The following is a 21,848-nucleotide window of genomic DNA, read 5'->3' on the forward strand; positions in this document are numbered from 1 at the left end:
TGGCACACTGGCTCAATAGTTGTGCTCCGAGGCATGTGGGATCTTCCTAGACCAGGGCTTGAACCCATGTCCCCTGCATTGGCAGACAGATTCTTAACCATTGCACCACCGGGGAAGTCCCTGTTGTGATTCTTAATAAACAATACCCACCAAGTTTGAGTAGCACAGCTGCAAGTGCTATGCATCAAAGAATATGAGCTTCTAGGCATGCTTCTCCTACTCAGAGTTGTAAACCATAAGAGTGATATTTTTACTATAATGCTATTATGCATGCTAATCATGGGAAAATATTAGACCAAGAGCTGAACATTGTTTGGGTTCAGGATTGGACTGAACATTACTAGAAAATGTACTGAATGTATTAGATTTGGGATGAATACTACTACAACTAGAAGTGGAAGGGACACTATCAGTGTGAAGAATAAAAAAAGAAAGTCCCGCATTTAGTTGTTCTGTTTGATTTCCTCAGCGGGTAACAATGATTAGTGTTGGGACTACTGTTGCTTCAAATAAAATGTAAAAAAGGATTAGTTCTTTGGGAGTAAAAGTTATAATTAAGACTATTTGTAGCATGATAATTATTGTGACCCATAGCTTTTTCCAGTTTAGGGTTCTTTGGATAAATGAAATTGGCTAGCTATAAATATTAGTGGGAGGAGTCCTCTTGTCAAAGTAAGTAGGGGTGCTGATAGACCCTAAGTCGGAAGAGAAGACAAATGAGAAGTTAAGGCTGTTGTCATTGAATTGGTTTGGGGGAAAACGATCATGAAACTAATGAATAGATTGTAACCTGTGGTACTGATTCAGATGATATTATTTTTTAGTAATCATGTTAAATGGCATTAATATGATAGTTGGAACAGTAATTTCTACAATTGAAGAAGGTTAAGATATTTACATAGGCAATACCATAGGTATTGGATACCATTACTAATGTCAACAGAAATAATCAATAAATTATCTATAGTGGGAATAAAAAAGAGTTTTTTTTTTCAATGTTGTATTAGTTTCAAGTATACAGGCAAAGTGATTCAGGTATATTTTTTTTCAGATTTTTTTCCATTATAGGTTATTACAAGAGATATTGAGCATAGTTCCCCGTGCTGTATAGTAGGTCCTTGTTGTTTGTCTATTTTATTTATAGTAGTGTGTATCTGTTAATTCCTAATTTATCCTCCCCCCTTTCCCCTTTGGTAACTGTAAGTTTGTTTTCTATGTGAGTCTATTTTTGTTTTGTAAATAAGTTCATTCATATCAGGTTTTTTTTGATTCTACATATAAGTGAAATCATATGATATTTGTCTTTGTCTGACTTACTTCACTTAGTATGATAAACTCTAGGTCTATCCATGTTGCTACAAATGGTATTATTTCATTCTTTTTTTAATGGCTGAGTAATATTCCATTGTATATATGTACCACATCTTCTTTATCCATTCCTCTGTTGATAGAAAAGAGTTTTTATCTGAGCCAAATTGAGGACTATAACATGGGAGACAGCCCCTCAGACAGCTCTGAGGAACTGCTCCATTGAAGCCTGGCCTTCAGCGTAGTCTTATGTGTCATCAAAACAAAGAACATACGTCAAACACGACAGGGTATATTCCTTCAAATTTCAAAGGAGACAAATTTAGTATTATACAGCAAGGTGCAAGACCATGGTGTCTTGGAGGGAATCTTTTCTTTGAGGGAGTGTTAACATGGACATCATGAGAAGGCAGTTATCAAAACCTGCTCCACCAGCCCTTCCACAAACCAACCCTCCTCCCCTAACTCATAAAAGTTTGACCAATGCCCAGACTGGGGAGACAGATTTACCTCCTGTCTCCTTGCCAAAGTAAAGCTTTTTTTCTCAAAAGCTGGTGCCAAATAATTGGCTTCTATGTGTGTCATGCAGCAAGCCCTTTGCTGGGTAAAAAGCAGCAGCAAGATGGTGACTCATCTAGGGTGCAAGTGAACTGATTTAGCAAACTAAATCTGGAGTGGACATCGTTTCCTGTTCCATCTTGGTCCTTTTAACTGAAAGAGAAAGATCCCAATTCAGCCCATTCATAAACCAAGTTAATGGCTACCCCAGTGGACTCCACTGTGAAGGAAGGCCAGAATGTTCTCTGTCTTTTTTTTTTTTTTTTTTTTTTTTGGTCATGCCTTGGGGCATGCAGGATCAGATCTTAGTTACCCAATCAGGGCTGAAACCCGTGGCCCCTGCAGTGGAAGCAAGGAGTCCTAACCACTGAACCACCAGGGAATTCCCCAGAATGTTCTTTAAAAATAATCTGAAGTTGCTTATAATATTCATGAACAGGTTTATCAGACTTTTGTGTGCAAGCCCAAATTCTGTTCCAATCAACTGGCTTAGGAAAGGCTTCTGTAATTGTTCAGTGGAGGTTTTCAAGGAGCATCTTAGCCTCTTGCCAAAAGTTAGGAGTTTGGTTTTTTTTTCTCTCTCCTTCTTCTCCTTCTTCTTCTCCTTCTCCTCCTCCTCCTCCTCCTTCTTCTTCTTCTTCTCTTCCTCCTCCTCCTCCTCCGCCTTTTTTGTTTGTTTGTTTTTTGGCACTGTGCAGCTTGTGGTATCTTAGTTCCCCAACTAGAGCGTGGGTCCTCAACAGTGAAAGCATACCAGGGACCACTGGACTGCCAGGGAATTCCCAGGAGTTTAGCTTTTCTATATCCCTTCCAGGATTTTCCCATCAAACTAGTTTCATCTAAGTTTAGCTTGACTCTCACCAACAAGAATGTGGACTAACTGACATAAATCTGCGAAACCAGGTTGGTACATACAAATAGCCATGTTAACTTCTTCAGCAAAACAATGGGGGTCCTCAGTTACTTTTAGGAAATTGTTTAACTAAGACTCAAAATTTAGCTTAGTCCAGGGAACATAAGTAATTTGGTGTTTATTTGGATCCTCAGAAGATTTACTTTAACAGGGCAGGTTTTGATAGGTTCAAAGGAGTAGGAAGATGGCACCAGAGGTGGATCCTGAGACAAAAAAGCCAGGGGAGAGAAATGGGAGACTTTGGAAGCCATTTTATCTTTCTTAATTGTTTGCCTCGGCTAATTTAATTATTGTATTTTACACAGAGGCAATTTTAGAAACCTAAGAACATTTAGAAGCCTCAAATACCAATCAAAATAAGCATCCAATTCAGTTTTCATGATTTCAGATTTATGGCTGTCCAAAACAGTTTTCATAAAGGTAAGTTTGGGGAGATCAAATGTCTTCCATAATGGCCATTGATGTTCTAAAATACTTTTGGTTAAGTTGGTCCATTTAGTTAAAAATGTGCATGAAGAGGGACCATAGTGTTTTTTTTATTCCAGTTTTATTGAGGTATAATTGACATACAGCACTTTATAAGTTTAAGGTGTACAGCATAATGATTTGACTTACACACATGATGAAATGATGACCACAATAAGTTTAGTGAACATCCATCTCATATAGACACAAAATTTTAAAAATTGGAAGAAAAATACTTTTCCTTGTGATGAGTACTCTTAGGAGTTACTCTCTTAACAACTTTCATATGTAACATACAACAGTGTTAATTATATTTATCATGATGTACATTACATCTCTAGTACTTATTTATCTTATAACTGGAAGTCTTTGCCTTTTGACAACCTCCATGAAATTCCATGTGTCCATACAAAGATATTGCATAATTATTGACTGTATTCCCCACACTGCACATTTTATACTTTTGACTCATTTATTTTGCAACAGGAATTCTGTACCTCTTAATCTCCTTCACCTATTTCTTTCCTCCTCCTACCCCCCTTCCTCTGACAATCACAGGTTTGTTCTTTGTATCTATGATTCTATTTCTGTTTACTTATGTTTGTTTATTATTTTTTAGATTCCAAATGTAAGTATAATCATACAGTATTTTTCTCTGACTTATTTCACTTAGCATAATACTCTCTAAATCCACCATGTTTTCACAAATGGCAAGATTTTTTTTATGGCTGAGTAATAATATTCCATTGTGTGTGTGTGTATGATATATATATATATATCATATATATATATCATATGACACATCTTCTTTATCCATTCATTTATTGATGGGCACATAGGTTGCTTCCATATTTTGCCTATTGTAAACAAATCTGAAATGAACATAGGGGTGTGTATATCTTTTCTAGTTAGTGTTTCCATTTTCTTTAGATAAATACCCAGGAGTGGAATTACTGGATTATGTAGTAGTTCTATTTTAAATTATTTGAGGAAACTCCATACTGTTTTCCATAGTGGATATAACTAAATAACTCCATTCTTTGTCCTCTGAAATATCTCATACCCTCAACATGGCCGAAAACAAACTGCTGATATCCCCAATGAGAATTACTCACACTACAGAACACCCAACACAGTGGATGGAGCTTCTACCCTTCCACCTCCGAACACCAAAAATCTCGGTGTCATCCCTGACTCCTACCTTACTTTCTCTCACCATCACCATCAGAAAAACCAGGCTACCATATTTTAAAAACTGATACAAAATCCATCCCCTCTGCCATCTCCACCACCACCACAATGGTCCACACCACCAAAACTCATCCCAATATTTTGAAGGTAGAACCAACCAGAGTCCTGGAGGTGGGATTTCTACCAGGCAGATCCCTGGGGGAAGACTCATCCAACACAGCTGTAGGGACAGGACCACTGCCACAGTGGGTCTAGAAGGCAAGCTTTGAGTCAAGAAGATTATTCATGAGCCATAAGATCTCATGATGTTTGTCTTGTTAGATTTTGGACTTGTTTGGGATCCTTCACTCCTTTATTTCCCATTTACCCTTCACAGCAAAAATGTCTGTACTATATCTGTCCCTCTTATATTTTGGAAGCATGGAACATTTAGTTTCATAGTGGAAGAGCAATTTTGCCTCAGAATTAATTGTACCTTGAGTCTCACTCATATCTGACTCAGATGGCATGGAGATGAGTCTTTGACCTTTCTATGTTATTTCTTACTGGAAAATTACACACTTTTTCTTCCATGTTTCATTTCTGTGTTCAACCTGCATGAGCTAAGGGGTTTTCATCTGTCATGTCTCTTATGTCCCTAGAACAGTGCCTGATACTGAGTATTGTGCTCAATGAAAATTTATTAGAGACATGAATAAACATGACATCTCAAATTTTTGTTCATTTTTATTAATTGGCTACTCTAAATTCTTTCTCCTAGCTGGTGTTAATGTGTTCAAGAATAAAAGTCCTACCAACAATTCTCTGAAGTATTGTGACTTCAACATCATCTGATATTTCACCAGAGCAATATCTGCCACTGTCTGAGTAACTACATAAAGATTATTAATATGATACTTGCATTTCAAAACTGTTTTTTTTCTTTTCTTTTCTTTCTTTCTTTTTTTTTTTTTTTTTTTTTTTTTTTTTTTTTGGCTACACTATGAGGCTTGCGGGATCCTATTCCCCAACTAGGGATTGAACCCATGCCCCCTGCATTGGGAGCCTGGAGTCTTAACCACTTGATCACCAGGGAAGTCCCCCAAAACTGTCTTTCTGACAGTGTCAATTCCTGATGAAGAACTTACTTGAAATCGCTGGAAAATGATAATCACTTACCAGCAAGCACATGAGATCATGAAATTAAGATGCCCCTCTTTGTGAAGCCCTATCCAAAGTCACAAGACAAGATTCCAGAGTTAACCTGACCCTTATAGCAACCAAATTCTGGAGTTACCTCGACCCGCATAGCAATCTTTGACTCATGGCTTGGGCCAGCCGACCCCATATTAGGGAAGATATTCACCATATAGGGCCCTAGCTTATCACCTAGTGACACCTGTTGCCTTTGGTGCACTGACCGATTAGAACCATTTTCTTAGCAGGAATTTTCCTTGTTTGGCGGTTATAAAAGTTGGCTGCGAGCCCACCAGAGCGTCGGCTCTCCCTGGTCTGCCAGAAGTCATCCCGCGGTCTTCTCTCTAATAAACTCTATCTTCCTTACATTCTGCCTTGTGTCTGTAAATTCTTTCCCAAACTGCACTCGGACATGACACCTTTTACGTCGATATGCAGATACTCTATTCACACCATGCTGCGACTGTGCCATACCAAAATAGCATTAGTTAGGTTGCTCTTTGTTTGAGATATATGTTTGTTTACTAAGAGGAATTCATTATTCCTTAGGGTATGGAGTAAGAGATATTATATAGATGAAATTGTTCCTCAATGAGTAAGACACAATCACTGACTCTACAGGCAAGAGAGAAATTTTATGTGGAACCGGAGGTAGAACACCTGCTTGTCCTCCTAATTCAGAATATCTGTCTTCTTTTTTACCTGTCATGGCTCTGTACAGACTGTTTTCTCTTGTTCATAGCCAGTCATAATACAACTAAATAAATACACACACACACACACACACACTGCCAATGGATGGCTTCAGGCTACATGCTTTTGAAGAACAACTGTATAATGTATCCAGCTATGCGCTGATTCATTTTATGTCTGAATGACTCTATGATAAAATGGCCACTTAGAACAGTGGATCTGAGAGCATCTCAAATGACTTTTTTTTTTTTTTTTTTTTTTTGGCCATGCCACGTGTTTTGTGGGATCTGAATTTCCCGACCAGGGATTGAACCCCCAATACTGAAGCAGACCAGGGCCCTGTGGGCCTCCTGGGCATGGAGGCTTTTGTTTATTTGTTTGTGTTTGTTCCCCATTTCTTTCAGGCAAGACTCCAGCCTCCATGACCTTCCGAGTTCCAAAGAGCAGATTCACACAGTTGCTAATCAAGGGAGGAGCAGCCATGAAACCACCTGAGGCCAGATTAAAGGGACCAGAGAAGCTTGTGCTTTGGAGACCCTGACCACCTAAGGCCCTGCACACACCCTAATCCTGTCAGCAACCCCACCCTTTTGAAACTTTTCATAAGGAATAAGAATGCAAGACTGTTACTGCCTTGATCCTTATCACATACCTCTGAAGACTACCCCTGACTGTATAACCTCTCCCTATTCCCCAGTGGGGGGGGGGGGGGGGAGGAGGGAGGCACAGTTCTTGAGGTGCTAGCCTACTGTGTTCCCTGTTTGCCTGGCAGAGAAATAAAGCCACTCTCTTTCTCCTCCATAACGCTCTCTCCATAGTTTGATTTGGCTTTGGTGCACAGGGAGGCAAGATTTTGGCAACAAATTGTGCTAGGGTAGAGTCCTAACCACTGGACAACCAGGGAATTCCCTCAAATGATATTTTTATCATTTAGGAGCCGAGATTCACGAGGTCTGAAATTATGTCTTCTTGCTGCATTTAACTAGCAAAAGCGCTGCTTTTCTGGAGGCCGGAGGACCAACTTCCAGCATCCTTCCTGGATCCGCGGGAACACAGGTGCTGGTTAGTCCGGAAGGAGAATACCCTTCGCAGAGCTCTAGGCACTACATTACCCAGAAGAACGTGCGGCAAGTTGAGCCAATGAAAGTTCAGGATGAGGATACTTCCGGTCAAATTCCTCGCCTCCGGGCGGGACTTCCGGTCGCTTTCTTTAACTGTCATTTTTAACTTCTAGGGTTTGTTCTGCGTCTGGGGTGCAGGTTGGGACCCTGCTGCCGGCGTGAGAAAGCGCGAAAGGAGACACAGTCCACGCTGCATAGAGGCGGGTGTGAGGCTCTGCCTCGCCGCCCGGGGTGCCCCGCACCAGGCCGGGGACAGGGACCGCCGTGCCCGGCTCGCCCCCGCCTCTCCCGCCCCTCGGGGCTCCGCTCCGCCTACAAGAGTCCGATGGCGGCGCTAAGGGACCCGCCTCAGGTAAACGCTCGGCCTCCAGGCCCGCACCGCCCTCACCCCACCAGACACTGAAGCCCCGCGTGCGGGGCGCCTGCTCACGTGCCCGCAGCCCCGGCCGCGGTGTCCGGGACGGTGAGGCGCTCGTGGGTGGGGCCCTGTTTCTGACGGAAGGCGTGAGGACGCGTGGGAGAGGGTGGCGGGCGGAGAGACCGGCAGGTGCAGAGGCTTGGAGGTGGGACTGAGGCGGGAGAATTGGGGAAACCTGGGGTCAGTCTTCCGCTTGCAGGGAACGGTGTGTGGTAGAGTGACGCCTGGGCCGGCAGAGAGGTTGTTCCTTTTTCTGAGGGACCTAGAGGCCACGGAGGATACTGGACAGAAGAGGGATTATTATGTGTTAGGCTTTTAAAACTTATCAAAGACTTCCCTGGCAGTCTAGTAGTTAAGACTCTGCACTTCCAAAGCAGGAGGCGCCGTGCGTTCCATCCCTGTTCGGGGCACTAAGATCCCACATGCCGCAGGGCATGGCCAAAAAAAAAAAAAAAAATAGTAAAAATAAATAAATAAAAAATTGTAAAAAAAAAAGTTATCAAAAGGGTGCTCACAGAGGGAACAGATCGGAATGTGATTGAGGAAGACATTGTGGCAGAGACAAGTAGAACCTTTGTCCAAGGTCAGAGATCTGGTAAGAGGCAGCTCTAAGATTGAAGCACAGATTTAGTAAGTTAACCCGAGGTCCAGGTTCCAGGAAAGGGTGAGCATATAGGGGATCCTGTGCCCATGGAGTCCAGCCTTGATTGCCTTCCTCTTCCTACAGGTTCTGAAGGCTGAAAAAGCACTTAGGGATCCTCAACAAGGCAGGAGAGAGTGTCGCAGTCCCTCACTGCTAATGACACCAGCCGTAGGGTGTCTGGATATTGTGTCTTGAGACTCTTCCCTTCATATAGTCTCAGCTCTTGGTTATGGGGGCCCTGAGGATATCCCCAAGCCCTGGGTCCTGAGAGCAGGACAAGGGTAACATACAGGTGTTCCCTTTCCTGACAACCAGTATAAACTGGTATGGAAGGTTATCCCAAGAACAGATACCAGCATGTGCAAGTACTTGAAGATGTGACTGAGCTGGGAACAGGGTACACCAGGGTCTTCATTCTTTTAGTTAAGAACAAAGAGCAGGGGATTAGCAGCAGGCCTGTGATGTGGCTAAGGTGTTGGGCAACATTTATGGAGGTAATGAGAGGTTTGGATAAGAGGAAGTAAGTGGGGCTTCCTAAGTGGTGCAGTGGTTAAGAATCCGCTTGCCAATGCAGGGGACATGGGCTTGATCCCTGCTCCAGGAAGATCCCACATGCCACAGAGCAACTAAGCCGGTGGGCCACAACTATTGAGCCTGCACTTTAGAGCCCGTGAGCCACAGCTGTTGAGCCCATGTGCTGCAACTACTGAAGCCCATGTGAAGTCCACGCGCCTAGAGCCCATGCTCCACAACAAGAGAAGCCACGGCAATGAGGAGCCCGCACACCACAACAAAGAGTAGTCCCCACTTACCACAACTAAAGAAAGCCTGTGCACAGCAAAAGGAGACCCAACACAGCCAATAAAATTAATTAATTAATTAATTTTAAAAAAAAGAGGAAGTAAGTGGTATTAACCAGGTTTTGTTTTTGTTTTTTTGTAGCAAAGTGCATTTTATTTTCTTTAAGAAATTTTATTGAGATGTGATTGACATACAATAAACTGCATATATTTAAAGTGTACAATTTGATATTTTTTTCTTATTAGTAATGTATATATGGCAATCCTAATCTCCCATTTGTCCCCATGTTGACAGGACAGTATGACCTTTGAAGACATTGCCGTGTACTTTTCCTGGGAGGAATGGAAGCTCCTTGATGAGGTTCAGAGGCACTTGTACAACCATGTGATGCTGGAAAACTTTGCACTTCTATCCTCAGTGGGTAAGACTCATTCAGCCTTCCCAGTGACCTGGAGTGAGCTCTGTATCCTGCCTCACCCCCCTTTTCCTCAGGGGTGCTTTGTCCTTCTGACACGTGGACCTCAGGCACTACGTGTTTCCCCAACTTTCTAGGTGTTGCTGTGGTATGTGGGGCTGGGTTGTTCACACTCCCTTCTTCTCTGCCCTGCAACCCCAGTATTTGCTATACTGGGTCCTCACCGGGATTAATTTATTTATTTTTTTAAATTTTTGGTTGTGTCAGGTCTTAGTTGTGTCATGCAGGCTTCTCTCTACTTGTGGTGCATGGGCTCAGTAGTTGTGGTGTGCATTTCTCTAGTTATGGCTTCTCTAGTTGTGAGGCTCTGGAGCCCCAGTAGGCTGTCTAGTTGTGGCACAGGTGCTCAGTTGTCCTGAGGCATGTGGGATCCCAGTTCTCCAATCAGGGATCAAACCTGCATCCACTGCGTTGGAAGGCAGATTCTTAACCACTGGACCACCAGGGAAGTCCCCTCACAGGGAGGAATTTGAGGTCTGTAGTCTTGCAGTGAGTTTAATGGACTGTATCATATTGTAACTAACTGTATCATCTTATAACTGGCTATCATCTTGTCCCTTTTGAGCAACAACTTCCCATTTGTCCCATCCCACAGCCCGTGGCATTCTACTCTCTGTTTCTGTAAGTTCAAAGTTTTTTGTTTGTTTGTTTTAAATTCTCCATATAAGTGGTACCGTACATTATTTGGCATAATGTCCTCCTGGTTCATCCATGTTGTCCCATGTGGCAGGACTTCCTTTGTTTTTAAGGCTGAATAATATATGAGGTGTGCATGTGTATGTGTGAGTATATCACATCTTGTTTATCCATTCATACGTGGATGAACACTTAGGTTGTTTCCATATCTTGTGTATTATCCATAATGCTGTGGAGAACATGAGAGTGCAGATTATCTTTCCCCCATTTCATTTCATTTCTTTTGGCTATATTCCAAAATGTGCAATTGCTGGATCATATGATAGTTCTGTTTTGAATTTTTTGAGGAACTTCCGTACCATTTGTTCATAATGCCTGTACCAGTTTATCTTCCCAGCAAGCATACAAGGGTTCTCTTATCTTTATACCTTTGCCAGCACTTACCTCTTGTCTTTCTGATGACAGCCACCCTAACAGTTATGTAATAATATCTCGTGGTTTGAATTTACATTTCCCTGATGATTAATGAGGAAGAACAATTTTCATATACTTGTTAGCCATTTGCATATCATCTTTGGAATAATGTCTAATCAGATCCTCTGCCCATATTTTAATCAGATTATTCTGTTTCTGCTGAGTTGAATAAGTATGTTATATGTTTAAAATATCATCCCCCTAGGGACTTCCCTGGTGGTGCAGTGGTTAAGACTTCACCTTCCAATGCAGGAGGTATGGGTTTAATCCCTGGTCAGGGAACTAAATCCCACATACCTCATGGCCAAAAATCCAAAACATAAAACAAAAACAATATTGTAACAAATTCAATAAAGATTTAAAAAATGGTCCATGACAAAAAAAAATTTTTTTAATGATGTAATTTAAAAAATAAAATATCATCCCCTTATTAGGTATATGGCTTGCAAATATTTTCTCCTATCCTGAAGGTTGCATTTTCACTTTGTTAATTGTTTCTTTTGTTGTGCAGAAGCTTTTTAGGTTGATGTAGTTTCACTCATTTTTTTCTCTGTACTTTTCATGTCACATTTAAAAAAAAAAATATTGCCAAGACCACTGCCAAGTAGCTTATTCCCTGTTTTCCCCTCCATGGAGTTTTACATTTTCAAGTCTTATATTTAACTGTTTAATCTGCTCTGAGTTAATTATTCTTAGTGGTGGAAGATAGGGGTCCAGTGTCATTGTTTTGCATGTGGATATCCAGTTTTCCCAACACATTTTATTGAAGAGACTGTCCTTTCCCCATCGTGTGTTCTTTGCACCCTCGTCAAAGATTAGTTGACCATATATGTTTGAGATTTCTTCCTGGGTTCTTCATTCTGTCCATTCCTTTGTGTGTCTCTTTTTATGACAGTACCTTACTGTGTTGATTGTTATATATGTCTCAATATATTTTGAAATCAGGAAGTTCGATATCTTCAGCTTTGATCTTCTTGCTCAAGATTGCTTTGGCTCTTTGAGGTCATTTGTGGCTCCATATGAACTTTAGGATTCATTTTCTCTTTCTGTGAAAAATTACATTGTAATTTTGATAGGAATTGTGCTGAATCTGTATATCACATTGGATATTGTGGACATTGTAACATTATTAATTCTTCCAATACAAGGACATGGGATATCTTTTCATTTATTTGTGTCACTCTCATCAATGTTTTATAATTTTCAGAGTCCAGATCTTTTACTTCCTTGGTTAAGTTTATTTTTATTTATTTATTTTATTTATTTATTATTTTTTTTGGCTGCTTTGGGTCTTTGTTGCTGCACACAGGCTTTCTCTAATTGTGGCAAGCAGGGGCTACTCTTCGTTGTAATGCATGGGCTTCTCAGTGCGGTGACCTCTCTTGTTGTGGAGCACAGGCTCTAGTCACATGGGTTTCAGTAGTTGCAGCATGCAGGCCCAGTAGTTGTGGCATACAGGCTTAGTTGCATGTGGAATCTTCCCGAACCAGGGATTGAAACTGTGTCCCCTGCATTAGCAGGTCTTAACCACTGTGCCACCAGGGAAGTCCCTAAATTTATTCATATGTATTTTATTGTTTTTGATATTGTAAATGTGATTGCTTTCCTAATTTCTTTCTTTTTTTTAAAGCTCATTATTGGAATATAATTGCTTTACAATGTTGTGCCAGTTTTTGCTGTACAACAAAGTGAATCATCTTTGTTTATAGCCTTCCTAATTTCTTATTTAGATATTTCATTGTTCATTTATAGAAATGCAGCTGATTTTTGCATATTGATTTTGTATGCTTCAACTTTACTGAATTTGTTTACTAGTTCTAACAGTTTTGGGGGGGAGTCTTTAGGGTTCTTTATAAGATCATCTCTCCTGCAGACACAATTTTATTTCTTTTGTGATTTTATTATTATTATTTTTTTTCTCTTGACCAAGTGTTCTGGGTAGGCCTTCCAGAACAGTATTGAATACAAATGAGGACAGTGGACATCTTTGTTTTGTTCCTGATTTTAGAGGAAAAGCTTTTAGCTTTTAAATTTTGAGTATGATGTTAGCATGGGCTTATTGTATATGCTTTATCATATTGAGTTACATTCCTTTTATACCTAATTTGTTGAGTTTTTAACAGGAAAGTATGCTCAATTGTTTTCCTTCAATTATTGAGATGACATATGACTTTTATTCTTCATTCTGTTAATGTGGTGTGTCCTGTTTATTGATTTGCATATGAAGAACTGTCCTTGTTTCCCATGGATAAATCACACTTGATGATAATATAAGATTCTTGAATGTGCTGTTGAGTTGGTTTGCTAGTTTTCTTTCTTTTTTTTTTTAAGATGCATTTATTTATTTATTTATTTTTGGCTGTGTTGGGTCTTTGTTGCTATGGCAGGCTGTCTCTGGTGGTGAGCGGCAGCTACTCCTTGTTGCATTGCGCGAGTTTCTTATTGCTGTGGCTTCTCTTATTGCAGAGCACAGGCTTTAGTTATGCAGGCTTCAGTCGTTGCAGCTTGCGGGCTCAGTAGTTGTGGCTTGCGACCTCTAGAGTGCAGACTTAGTAGTTGTGGCACATGGGCTTAGTTGCTCTGTGGCATATGGGAATCCTACTTGTCCAGGGATTGAACCTGTGTCTTCTGCATTGGGGGGCAGATTCTTAACCACTTTGCCAGCAGGGAAGTCCTAGTTTGATAGTTTTTTTTTCCTTCTATGTGCATCAAGAATGTTGGCCAGTAATTTTTTTTTTTTTTTTTAGTTCCCATAACTTGATTTGGTATCAAGATACATTTCTAGCCTGGGAAAATAAGTTTGGAAATGTTCCTTCAGCATTTTGGAAGAGTTGAGCAAGGATTGACATTAATTCTTAAAATCATTGGTAAAATTCACCAGTGAATCTGTCTGGTCCTGCATTTTTCTTTGTTGGGACAGTATTATTATTATTATTAAAGAATTAATTTTAAAAAATTGAACTATAGTTGACTTACAGTATTATATTAGTGTGAGGGTAAGACATAATGACTCAATATTTGTATAAATTGGGGAATTCCCTGATTGTCCAGTGGTTAGAACTCTGCCCTTCTACTGTAGGAGGCAGGGGTTTGATCCCTGGTCAGCGAACTAAGATCACAGATGCCACATGGTACAAAGAAAAAAAAAATTTTAATAAATTATACTCAATTTAAAGTTATTGTAAAACAATGGTTGTATTTTCCTGTGCTGTAAAGTATATCCTTGTGGCTTAGCTTGTTGGGAGATTTTTAATTAATTATTCAGTTTCCTTACTTATTACTGACCTATTCATAGTGTGTGTGTTTGTTTTAATTTATTGATTTACTTATTTATTGGTTGAGTTGGGTCTTCGTTCCTGCGTGTGGGCTTTCTCTGGTTGCCGCGAGTGGGGGCTACTCTTCATAGTGTTACCCAGTGCACCACCAGGGAAGTCCGCCTTCTAGTTCCTTAATATTTGCCTTATACGTTTAAGTGCTCTGATGTTAGTTTCATATTACTTACATGTTCTGTCCAGTTGAGGAGTCAACAGAACCTTTATCATTGTTTAATGACTTTCTTTGTCTCTTGTGATAGGTTTTGAGTTAAAGTTTATTTTGTCTGGTCTAAAGGTAGGCTCTTTGTAAGTATAAGCTACTGTTTTGGGGTTTCCATTTGTATGGAGTTTTTTTTCTTTCAGTTCCTTCGATTTCAACCTATTTCTGTCCTTAAAGCTGAAGTGAGTCTCTTGAAGGCTTTATCCTCAGCCACCATGTGTCTTTTGAATGGAGAGAATTTTGTAAGGACTTTACAGTTGCCATCTTGTTAATTTTTGTATGGCTGATTTGTAGTTTTTTGTTTTTTTTTTTTCTTTCTCACTTTCTTCCTTTGTGATTTGATGCTTTTCCATAATGGTAAGATTTTATTCCTTTCTCTTTATATTTTGTGTATCTACTGTAGGTTTTTGCTTTGTCTTTACTATGAGGTTTGCATGGAACATAACAGTATGTTAAGCTGATACCAACTTAATGTCAGTTCCATACAAAAAGTCCCCTTTTAGAATCCTCTTACACTGTTGGTGGGAATGTAAGTTGTGTAGCCACTGTGGAAAACAGTATGGCAGTTCCTCAGAAAAGTAAAAATAGAATTACTGTGTAACCCAGCAATCCCACTCCTGGGCACATATCCAGTCAAAACTGTAATTCAAAAAGATACATGCACCCAAATGTTCATAGCAGCACTATTCACAATAAAGAAGACATGGAAACAACCAAAATGTCCATCCACAGATGAATGGATAAAGAAGAAATGGTACATATATACAATCAAATACTACTCAGCCATAAAAAAACAAAATAATGCCATTTGCAGCAACATAGATGCATCTAGAAATTATCATACTAAGTGAAGTTCATAGTAAATGAAGTAAGTCAGAAAGAGAAAGACAAATACCATATGATATTATTTACATGTGGAATCTAACATATGACACAAACCTATCTATGAAACAGCAGCAGAATTATGGACATAAAGAACAGACCGGTAGTTGCTAAGAGGGAGGGGTTTGGGAAAGGGATGGAGTAGGAGGTTGGGGTTAGCGGGTGTAAGCTTTTATATATAGACTGGATAAACAGCAAGGTCCTACTCTATAGCACAGAGAACTGTATTCAATGTCCTATGATAAACCATAAGGAAAAGATATTTTTTAAAATGCATATATATGTATAACTGAATCACTGCTGTACAGCAATAATTAACACAACATTGTAAATCAACTGTACTTCAATAAAAATAAGTAAATAAAAGGGGAAAAAAGTCCCCTTTTAGTTTCTCACCTCCCTTGCATTTGTTTTTGATGTGACAGTTTATGTGTTTTTGTACTTGTAGTCATTAAGAAATAATTGTTGCTGTAGTAATTTTTTAACACTTTTGTCTTCTATCCTTTATACTAGAATTAAGTATTTACCACACCACCATATTACAATATAAGCATATTCTGAATTTGAGTATATACTTATCTTTACTACTGTGCTTCGTATTTTCATATATTTTCCTATTACTAATTAGTGTCTTTTCCTTTCAGCCTGAAAAGCTCCATTTAGCATTTCTGATAAGGCAGGTTGAATGGTGATGTACTCTCTCAGCTTTGTTTATGGAGGAGACATTTCTGAGGGACAGCTTTGCCAGACAGAGTATTCCTTAGTTGGCAGTTTTTTTCCTTCTGCATTTTGAATTTAATGTCCCACTCTCTCCTGGTCTGCATGGGTTCTGCTGAGAAATACGCTTATAGCCTTACCGAGATTCTCTTGTATGTGATGAGTGTCTTTTCTCTTGCTGCTTTCAAAATTCTCTGTCTTTGAGTTTTCACAGTTTCATTTCACTCAGTGAAGATCTCTTTGGATTGAATCTGGATGGGGACCTATAGGCATCATGTACCTGGATGTGCACACCTGTCTCTTGATTTGGTTGATTGTTTCAACCATTTTTTCTTTAAATGAGCTTTCTGCTCCTTTCTCCGTCACCTCTCCTTGTGAGACTTCCACAGTGTGAATATTGTCTTCCTTGATCACATCTCATAAGTTACATAGGCATCCTTCAGTCTTTTTGTCCTCTGGCAGGATGATTTGAAATCACCTGATTCAAGGTCACAGATTTTTCTCCTGCTTGATCGAGTTGGCTGTTCTCTATTGTATTTTTCTTTTTTGTAAAGTAAATTTATTTATTTAATTTATTGGCTGTGTTGGGTCTTTGTTGCTGTGCGTGGGCTTTCTCTAGTTGCAGATAGTGGGACCTACTCTTTGTGGTGATGCCTGGGCTTCTCATTGCAGTGGCTTCTCTTGTTGCAGGGCACAGGCTCTAGGTGCATGGGTTTCACTAGTTGTGGCTCGAGGGCTCTAGAGTGCAAGCTCAGTAGTTGTGGCCCACGGACTTAGTTGCTCCACAGCATGTGGAGCATGGGATCCCTGGCCCAGGGATCAAACCTGTGTCCCCTGCGTTTTCAGGCAGATTCATATCCCCTGCGCCACCAGAGAAGCCCCTATTGTATTTTTTATTTCATTCATTGTATTATTCAGCTCTACAATTTAATTTTTCTTTTCTTTTTTGTCTGCACTGTGTGGCATGCGGGATCTTAGTTTCTTGACCAGGGATGGAACTGGTGCCCCCTGCAGTGAAATTATGAAGCCCTAACGACTGGACCACCAGGGAATTCCCAATCTCAGAACTTGTTGATTTGTATGTGGGGTTTTTTTTTCCTGCTTTCATTGAGTTTCTATTTGTGTTCTCTTGGAGCTGGCTGAGCTTCTTTAAAACATTTATTTTGAATTCTTTATCCAGTTGTTTATAAATCTACATTTCTTTGGGTTTACTTGCTGTAAACATGCTCCTTTGGGGTGGTCATGTTTTCTTGATATTCCATGTTTCTTAGAGCCTCTTGTTCATGTTCCTGCATTTAATGGATCAGCCACGTCATCCGGATTTTCATACTGGTTTTGGGGGGAAAGACCTTAACTTGGGTTGGTTGCAAGGTCACTAGTGAGGTGGGGTGGGGTGGTTTCAGCTGTCAGAGGGAACCAGCCATGTAATGGCTCTGCGGCTCTGTCAGTTGAGGTTAGGGGCACCAAAGATTGTAGGGATTCTTAAGAGCCAAGGCTGCAAGGTAAACTCACAGGTACCTTTCCCTAGTGAACCTGGGGAGGGTGTGACATCAGGACTGTGTTCAGATCATACCAGGAATGTTTCTTATTTAACCATTATTTTTTTTGGTGTTGCCAACACCACACCCAATGTCTGCCCTTCCTTCCTCATTGTTAATGCTTTGCTGACTAGTCAGTTTTACTCCACTGTGATATCTACTCTGACTTCCAGCCCTGTGTCTCTGGACTTCATATCTCAGTCATTTCTCTCATACCTCCTCCTCTCTTGCTCTGTAACTTTGGTCCACATGTGCTATGAGGTGTCCACACATCCTTAAATTGTCCTCGAACAGCAGCTCTTCTACAGCAATTGGTTTCTCCTGGGTTTGGACATATGCTTGTACACAGTGTCATGTCACCAGCAGAATACACCCTGCAGGAATCCTCTGCACATGAACAAGTTCTAGAATATGCCTCTCTGCTTTGTGCTGCACCCTATCCTGATGCCCTTTCTCTGTGCCTTAGAGGCACAGTCATGCCCAGTAGCCACTTCCCCAATGGAATTACAAATCTCCTTTTTGGAAAAGCATTCTATAGACTCATTTCTAGATGTGACACATCACCTTTATGATGATGTTATTCCCTCCCTATAGAGTCAGCATGTTTATTTGCATTTATTTCACCACTGTTTATTTGCATTCAGGTTGTTGCTGTGGAGCAGAGGATGCAGAAACACTCTTCCAACGAAGTGGTTCCATAGGCATGTCACAGGCCAGGATTCCTAAGGCAGCTTCATTTTCCCAGAAGAACCACCGCTGTGAAAAGTGTAGTCTGGTCTTGAGAGGTATTTTTCACTTGGCTGAGCATGAAGAAACACAATATAGCCAAAATGTGTTCGGGTGTAGAATATGTATGAAACGATTTCATTTTAGTGAACACCTCCAAAAACACCAGAAGCAGCACATGGAAGAGAAATCCTTCCGAAATGATGTAGACAGAGCCTTGTTTGTGAAGAGCTGCAAATTCCACATGTCAGGAAAGCCCTTTGCTTGTGAGAAAGTTAAGAAAGACTTTCTGGCCAGCTTGGGACATCTCCAGCAACAGACCACTCACACCAGGGAGAAGCCAAACAATAGTGCCCAGTGTGAGCCAACTTTACAAAGCAGAGAAAGTCATTACAGCCGGGGAGAATGCAAGAAAGGCCTCAGCCCCAAACATGCACTTGTTCAGGACCAGGGTGTCTGCATTGGAAGACATTGTTTTGTGTGCAGTGAATGTGGGAAAATATTCAGGTACAAATCCTCATTTATTGTGCACCAGAGAGTACATACCCAAGAAAGGCTTCATGTGTGTGGTGAATCTGGAAAATCTTTCAGGCAAACCTCAACTTTCAATCTGCATCGAAGAATTCATACTGGGGCAAGGCAATATGAGTGCAGCAAATGTGGGAAATCCTTTAAGCAAAACTTTGTCCTCATTTATCCCTGGAGAAGTCACATTGGAGAAAATTGTTATTTGTGCACTGAATGTGCACAATCTTTTCACCATAGATCCATCCTAGTTCGAGAATGGACAGTTCACAATGGAAAAAGGCGTTATGAGTGTACTCAGTGTGGGTTATCTTTTAGACGAAAATTTTACCTCATTGGACACTGGAGAGTTCATATAGGAGAAAGGCCTTACGTTTGCGGTAAATGTGGGAAATCTTTTACCAATAGCTCCGTGCTCATCCTACACCAGCGAGTACATAGAGGGGAAAGGCCTTTTGTGTGCCATGAATGTGGGAAGTCTTTTACCCAGAGCTCCATACTCATTCTCCACCAGAGAGTTCACACAGGAAAAAGGCCTTTTGAGTGCAGTGAGTGTTGGAAATCTTTTAGCCATCAATCTTACCTCACTCAACACTGGAAGATTCATAGGGGAAAAAGGCTTTATGAATGTAGTGAATGTGGTAAGTCTTTTACCTCTCGCTCTGGCCTCCATTATCATCAGAGAGTTCACACAGGAGAAAGGCCTTATGAGTGCAGTGAGTGCGGAAAATCTTTTACCTCCCCCTCTGCCCTGCATCATCATTGGAAGACTCATGCTGGAGATAAGCCTTATAAATGCACTGTATGTGGGAAACGTTTTTCCTGTGGTTCCACCCTCTGTTATCATCAGAGAGTTCACACAGGAGAAAGGCCTTATGTGTGCAGTGAATGTGGGAAATCTTTTTCCTCTAATTCCAACCTCAGTAATCATCAGAGAATTCACACAGGAGAAAGGCCTTATGTGTGCTGTGAATGTGGGAAATCTTTCATCCAAAAAAGTCACTTTCTTATACACCAGAGAGTTCACACAGGCGAAAGGCCTTACGTGTGCCCTGTATGTGGGAAATCTTTTTTCTCTAGTTGCAACCTCATTAAACATCAGAGAATTCACACAGGGGAAAGGCCTTATGTGTGCAGTGAGTGTGGGAAATCCTTTCTCGAAAGATGTTACCTTCTTATACACCAAAGAGTTCACACAGGAGTGAAGCCTTATGTGTGCAGTGAATGTGGGAAATCTTTTTCCTCTAATTCCAGCCTCAGTGGTCATCAGAGAATTCACACAGGAGAAAAGCCTTATGTATGCGGTGAATGTGGGAAATCCTTCCTCCGAAGATGTCACCTTTTTATACACCAAAGAGTTCACACAGGAGAAAGGCCTTATAAGTGTAGTGAGTGTGGGAAATCTTTTACCAGTAGGAGGAGCCTTCATTACCATCAGGGAGTTCATAGTGAAGAAAGGCCTCATGAGTGCAGTGAATGTGGGAAATCTTTTTCCTGTAGTTCCATTCTCCGTGAACATCAGAGAATTCACACAAGCAAAAGGCCTCATGAATGCACTGAATGTGGGAAGTCCTTTAGAACAAAATTTTATCTCACTGAACACTCTAGAGTTCATACTGGAGAAAAGCCTTATAAGTGCAGTGAATGTGGGAAATGTTATTCGCATAAGTCTGGTCTCCATTATCATCAGAGTGTTCACACTGGGTTAAGGCTATATAGGTGCAGTGAATGTGGGAAGTCTTTTTCCAAGAGCTCTGCACTTACTCATCATCAGAGAGTTCATACTGGAGATGAGCCTTATTAGAACCATGAATGGGGGCAATCTTTTTTCTCTGCGTCCAACCTCAGTAATTCACACAGGAGAAAGACCTTATAAATGCAGTTGAATGTGGGAAATCTTTTCCCTATAAATCCATCCTTCATGAGCATCAGCGAATTCACACAAGCAAAAGGCGTTATGAGTGCAGTGAATGTGCGATATCGTTTACCTCACACCCTGGAACTCTTATCAGCAAAGAGTTCACAATGGATCAAGGCTTTATGAATGTAGTGAATGTGGGAAGTCTTTTATCCAAAAATGTTACATTGTTATACACCAGAGAGTTCACACAGGAGAAAGGCCTAAGTCAGTGAGTATGGGAAATCTTTTTCACCTAGGTCTGGCTTCTGTTATCATCAGAAAGTTCACACAGCACTGAGGGCATATGAGTGCAGTGAATGGGAAATCTTTTCCCAAGAGTTCTGTACTCATTCAACATCAGTGTTCACAGAGGTGAAAGGCCTTGAGTGTGTGGTGAATGTGAGAAATCCTTTACCTCTAGTTCTACCCTTTTTTTCATATCAGACTTCACAGGAAAAGTCTTATGCATGCCAGGAATTTGGGAAATTCTTTCCTAAAGAATTTACCTCATGGGACTGCCCTGGTGACCCAGTGGTTAAGAATCCACCTTCCAGTGCTGGGGATGTGGGTTCAATCCCTGATCAGGGAAGTAAGATCCCTCATGCTATGGGGAAACTAAGCCTATGCACTGCAACTACTGATCCCATGGGCCAAACTAGAGAAGACTTCATGCTGCAACAAAGATCCTGTGTGCCTCAGCCAAGCTCCGATGCAGCCAAGTAAATAAAATATTTTTAAAAAATGAAAAGAACTCACCTCATTATACATGGTAGACTTTACACTGGAGAAAGGCCTCGTATGTGTAAGGAAATGTGCAATTTTCTTGTTCAGGGTAATGACACTGGAAGAAACTGAGGAGCTGCCCATCTGAATTGTCTCATACATCCAGTTGTCCACAGGGGGAGATACCCCTTACTTTTCAGTTATGTGGGAAGCATGTGTGGCTATATCGTACTTTTTAACTTGTCTAGGGTTCTTCCCAGGTTTATGTCACTGCCTGTTTCTGTGGCCATTTTACCTCTCTCACCTGGCAGTACCACTCAGTGTGCATTAGTCAGCAACCTAGTGTGTTCAAGGAAACTGCCCTCTGTTCTTCCATGTGTCAGAGCAAACTAAGAGTACAGAGAGACGTAGAGAGTAGCATTGACATATAC

The 21,848-nt window shown here is 40.7% G+C and overlaps 1 protein-coding gene across 1 annotated transcript; it reads left to right on the forward strand.

Annotated features, from left to right (window-relative positions):
* The first annotated feature begins 7,569 nt into the window (after positions 1-7,569).
* Positions 7,570-21,387, forward strand: LOC130843017 (zinc finger protein 345-like). The gene is made up of 3 exons (XM_057719692.1): positions 7,570-7,777; positions 9,582-9,708; positions 18,188-21,387. Exons 1-3 carry the CDS (start codon positions 7,751-7,753, stop codon positions 20,596-20,598), a joined length of 2,565 nt encoding a protein of 854 aa, XP_057575675.1. The 5' UTR covers positions 7,570-7,750; the 3' UTR covers positions 20,599-21,387.
* The last annotated feature ends 461 nt before the right edge of the window (positions 21,388-21,848 follow it).

The sequence above is a fragment of the Hippopotamus amphibius genome, unplaced genomic scaffold (genome assembly GCF_030028045.1).
Source record: "Hippopotamus amphibius kiboko isolate mHipAmp2 unplaced genomic scaffold, mHipAmp2.hap2 H_1, whole genome shotgun sequence".
In the NCBI taxonomy this organism is placed as follows: Eukaryota; Metazoa; Chordata; class Mammalia; order Artiodactyla; family Hippopotamidae; genus Hippopotamus; species Hippopotamus amphibius.

What these genes read in the sequence shown, in the direction of transcription:
- LOC130843017 (XM_057719692.1), top strand. Translation starts at nt 7,751, where the DNA reads ATGGCGGCGCTAAGGGACCCGCCTCAG. An exon ending in CGCTAAGGGACCCGCCTCAG is followed by an intron (nt 7,778 to 9,581) that starts GTAAACGCTCGG and finishes CCATGTTGACAG; the next exon opens with GACAGTATGACCTTTGAAGA. An exon ending in TGCACTTCTATCCTCAGTGG is followed by an intron (nt 9,709 to 18,187) that starts GTAAGACTCATT and finishes ATTTGCATTCAG; the next exon opens with GTTGTTGCTGTGGAGCAGAG.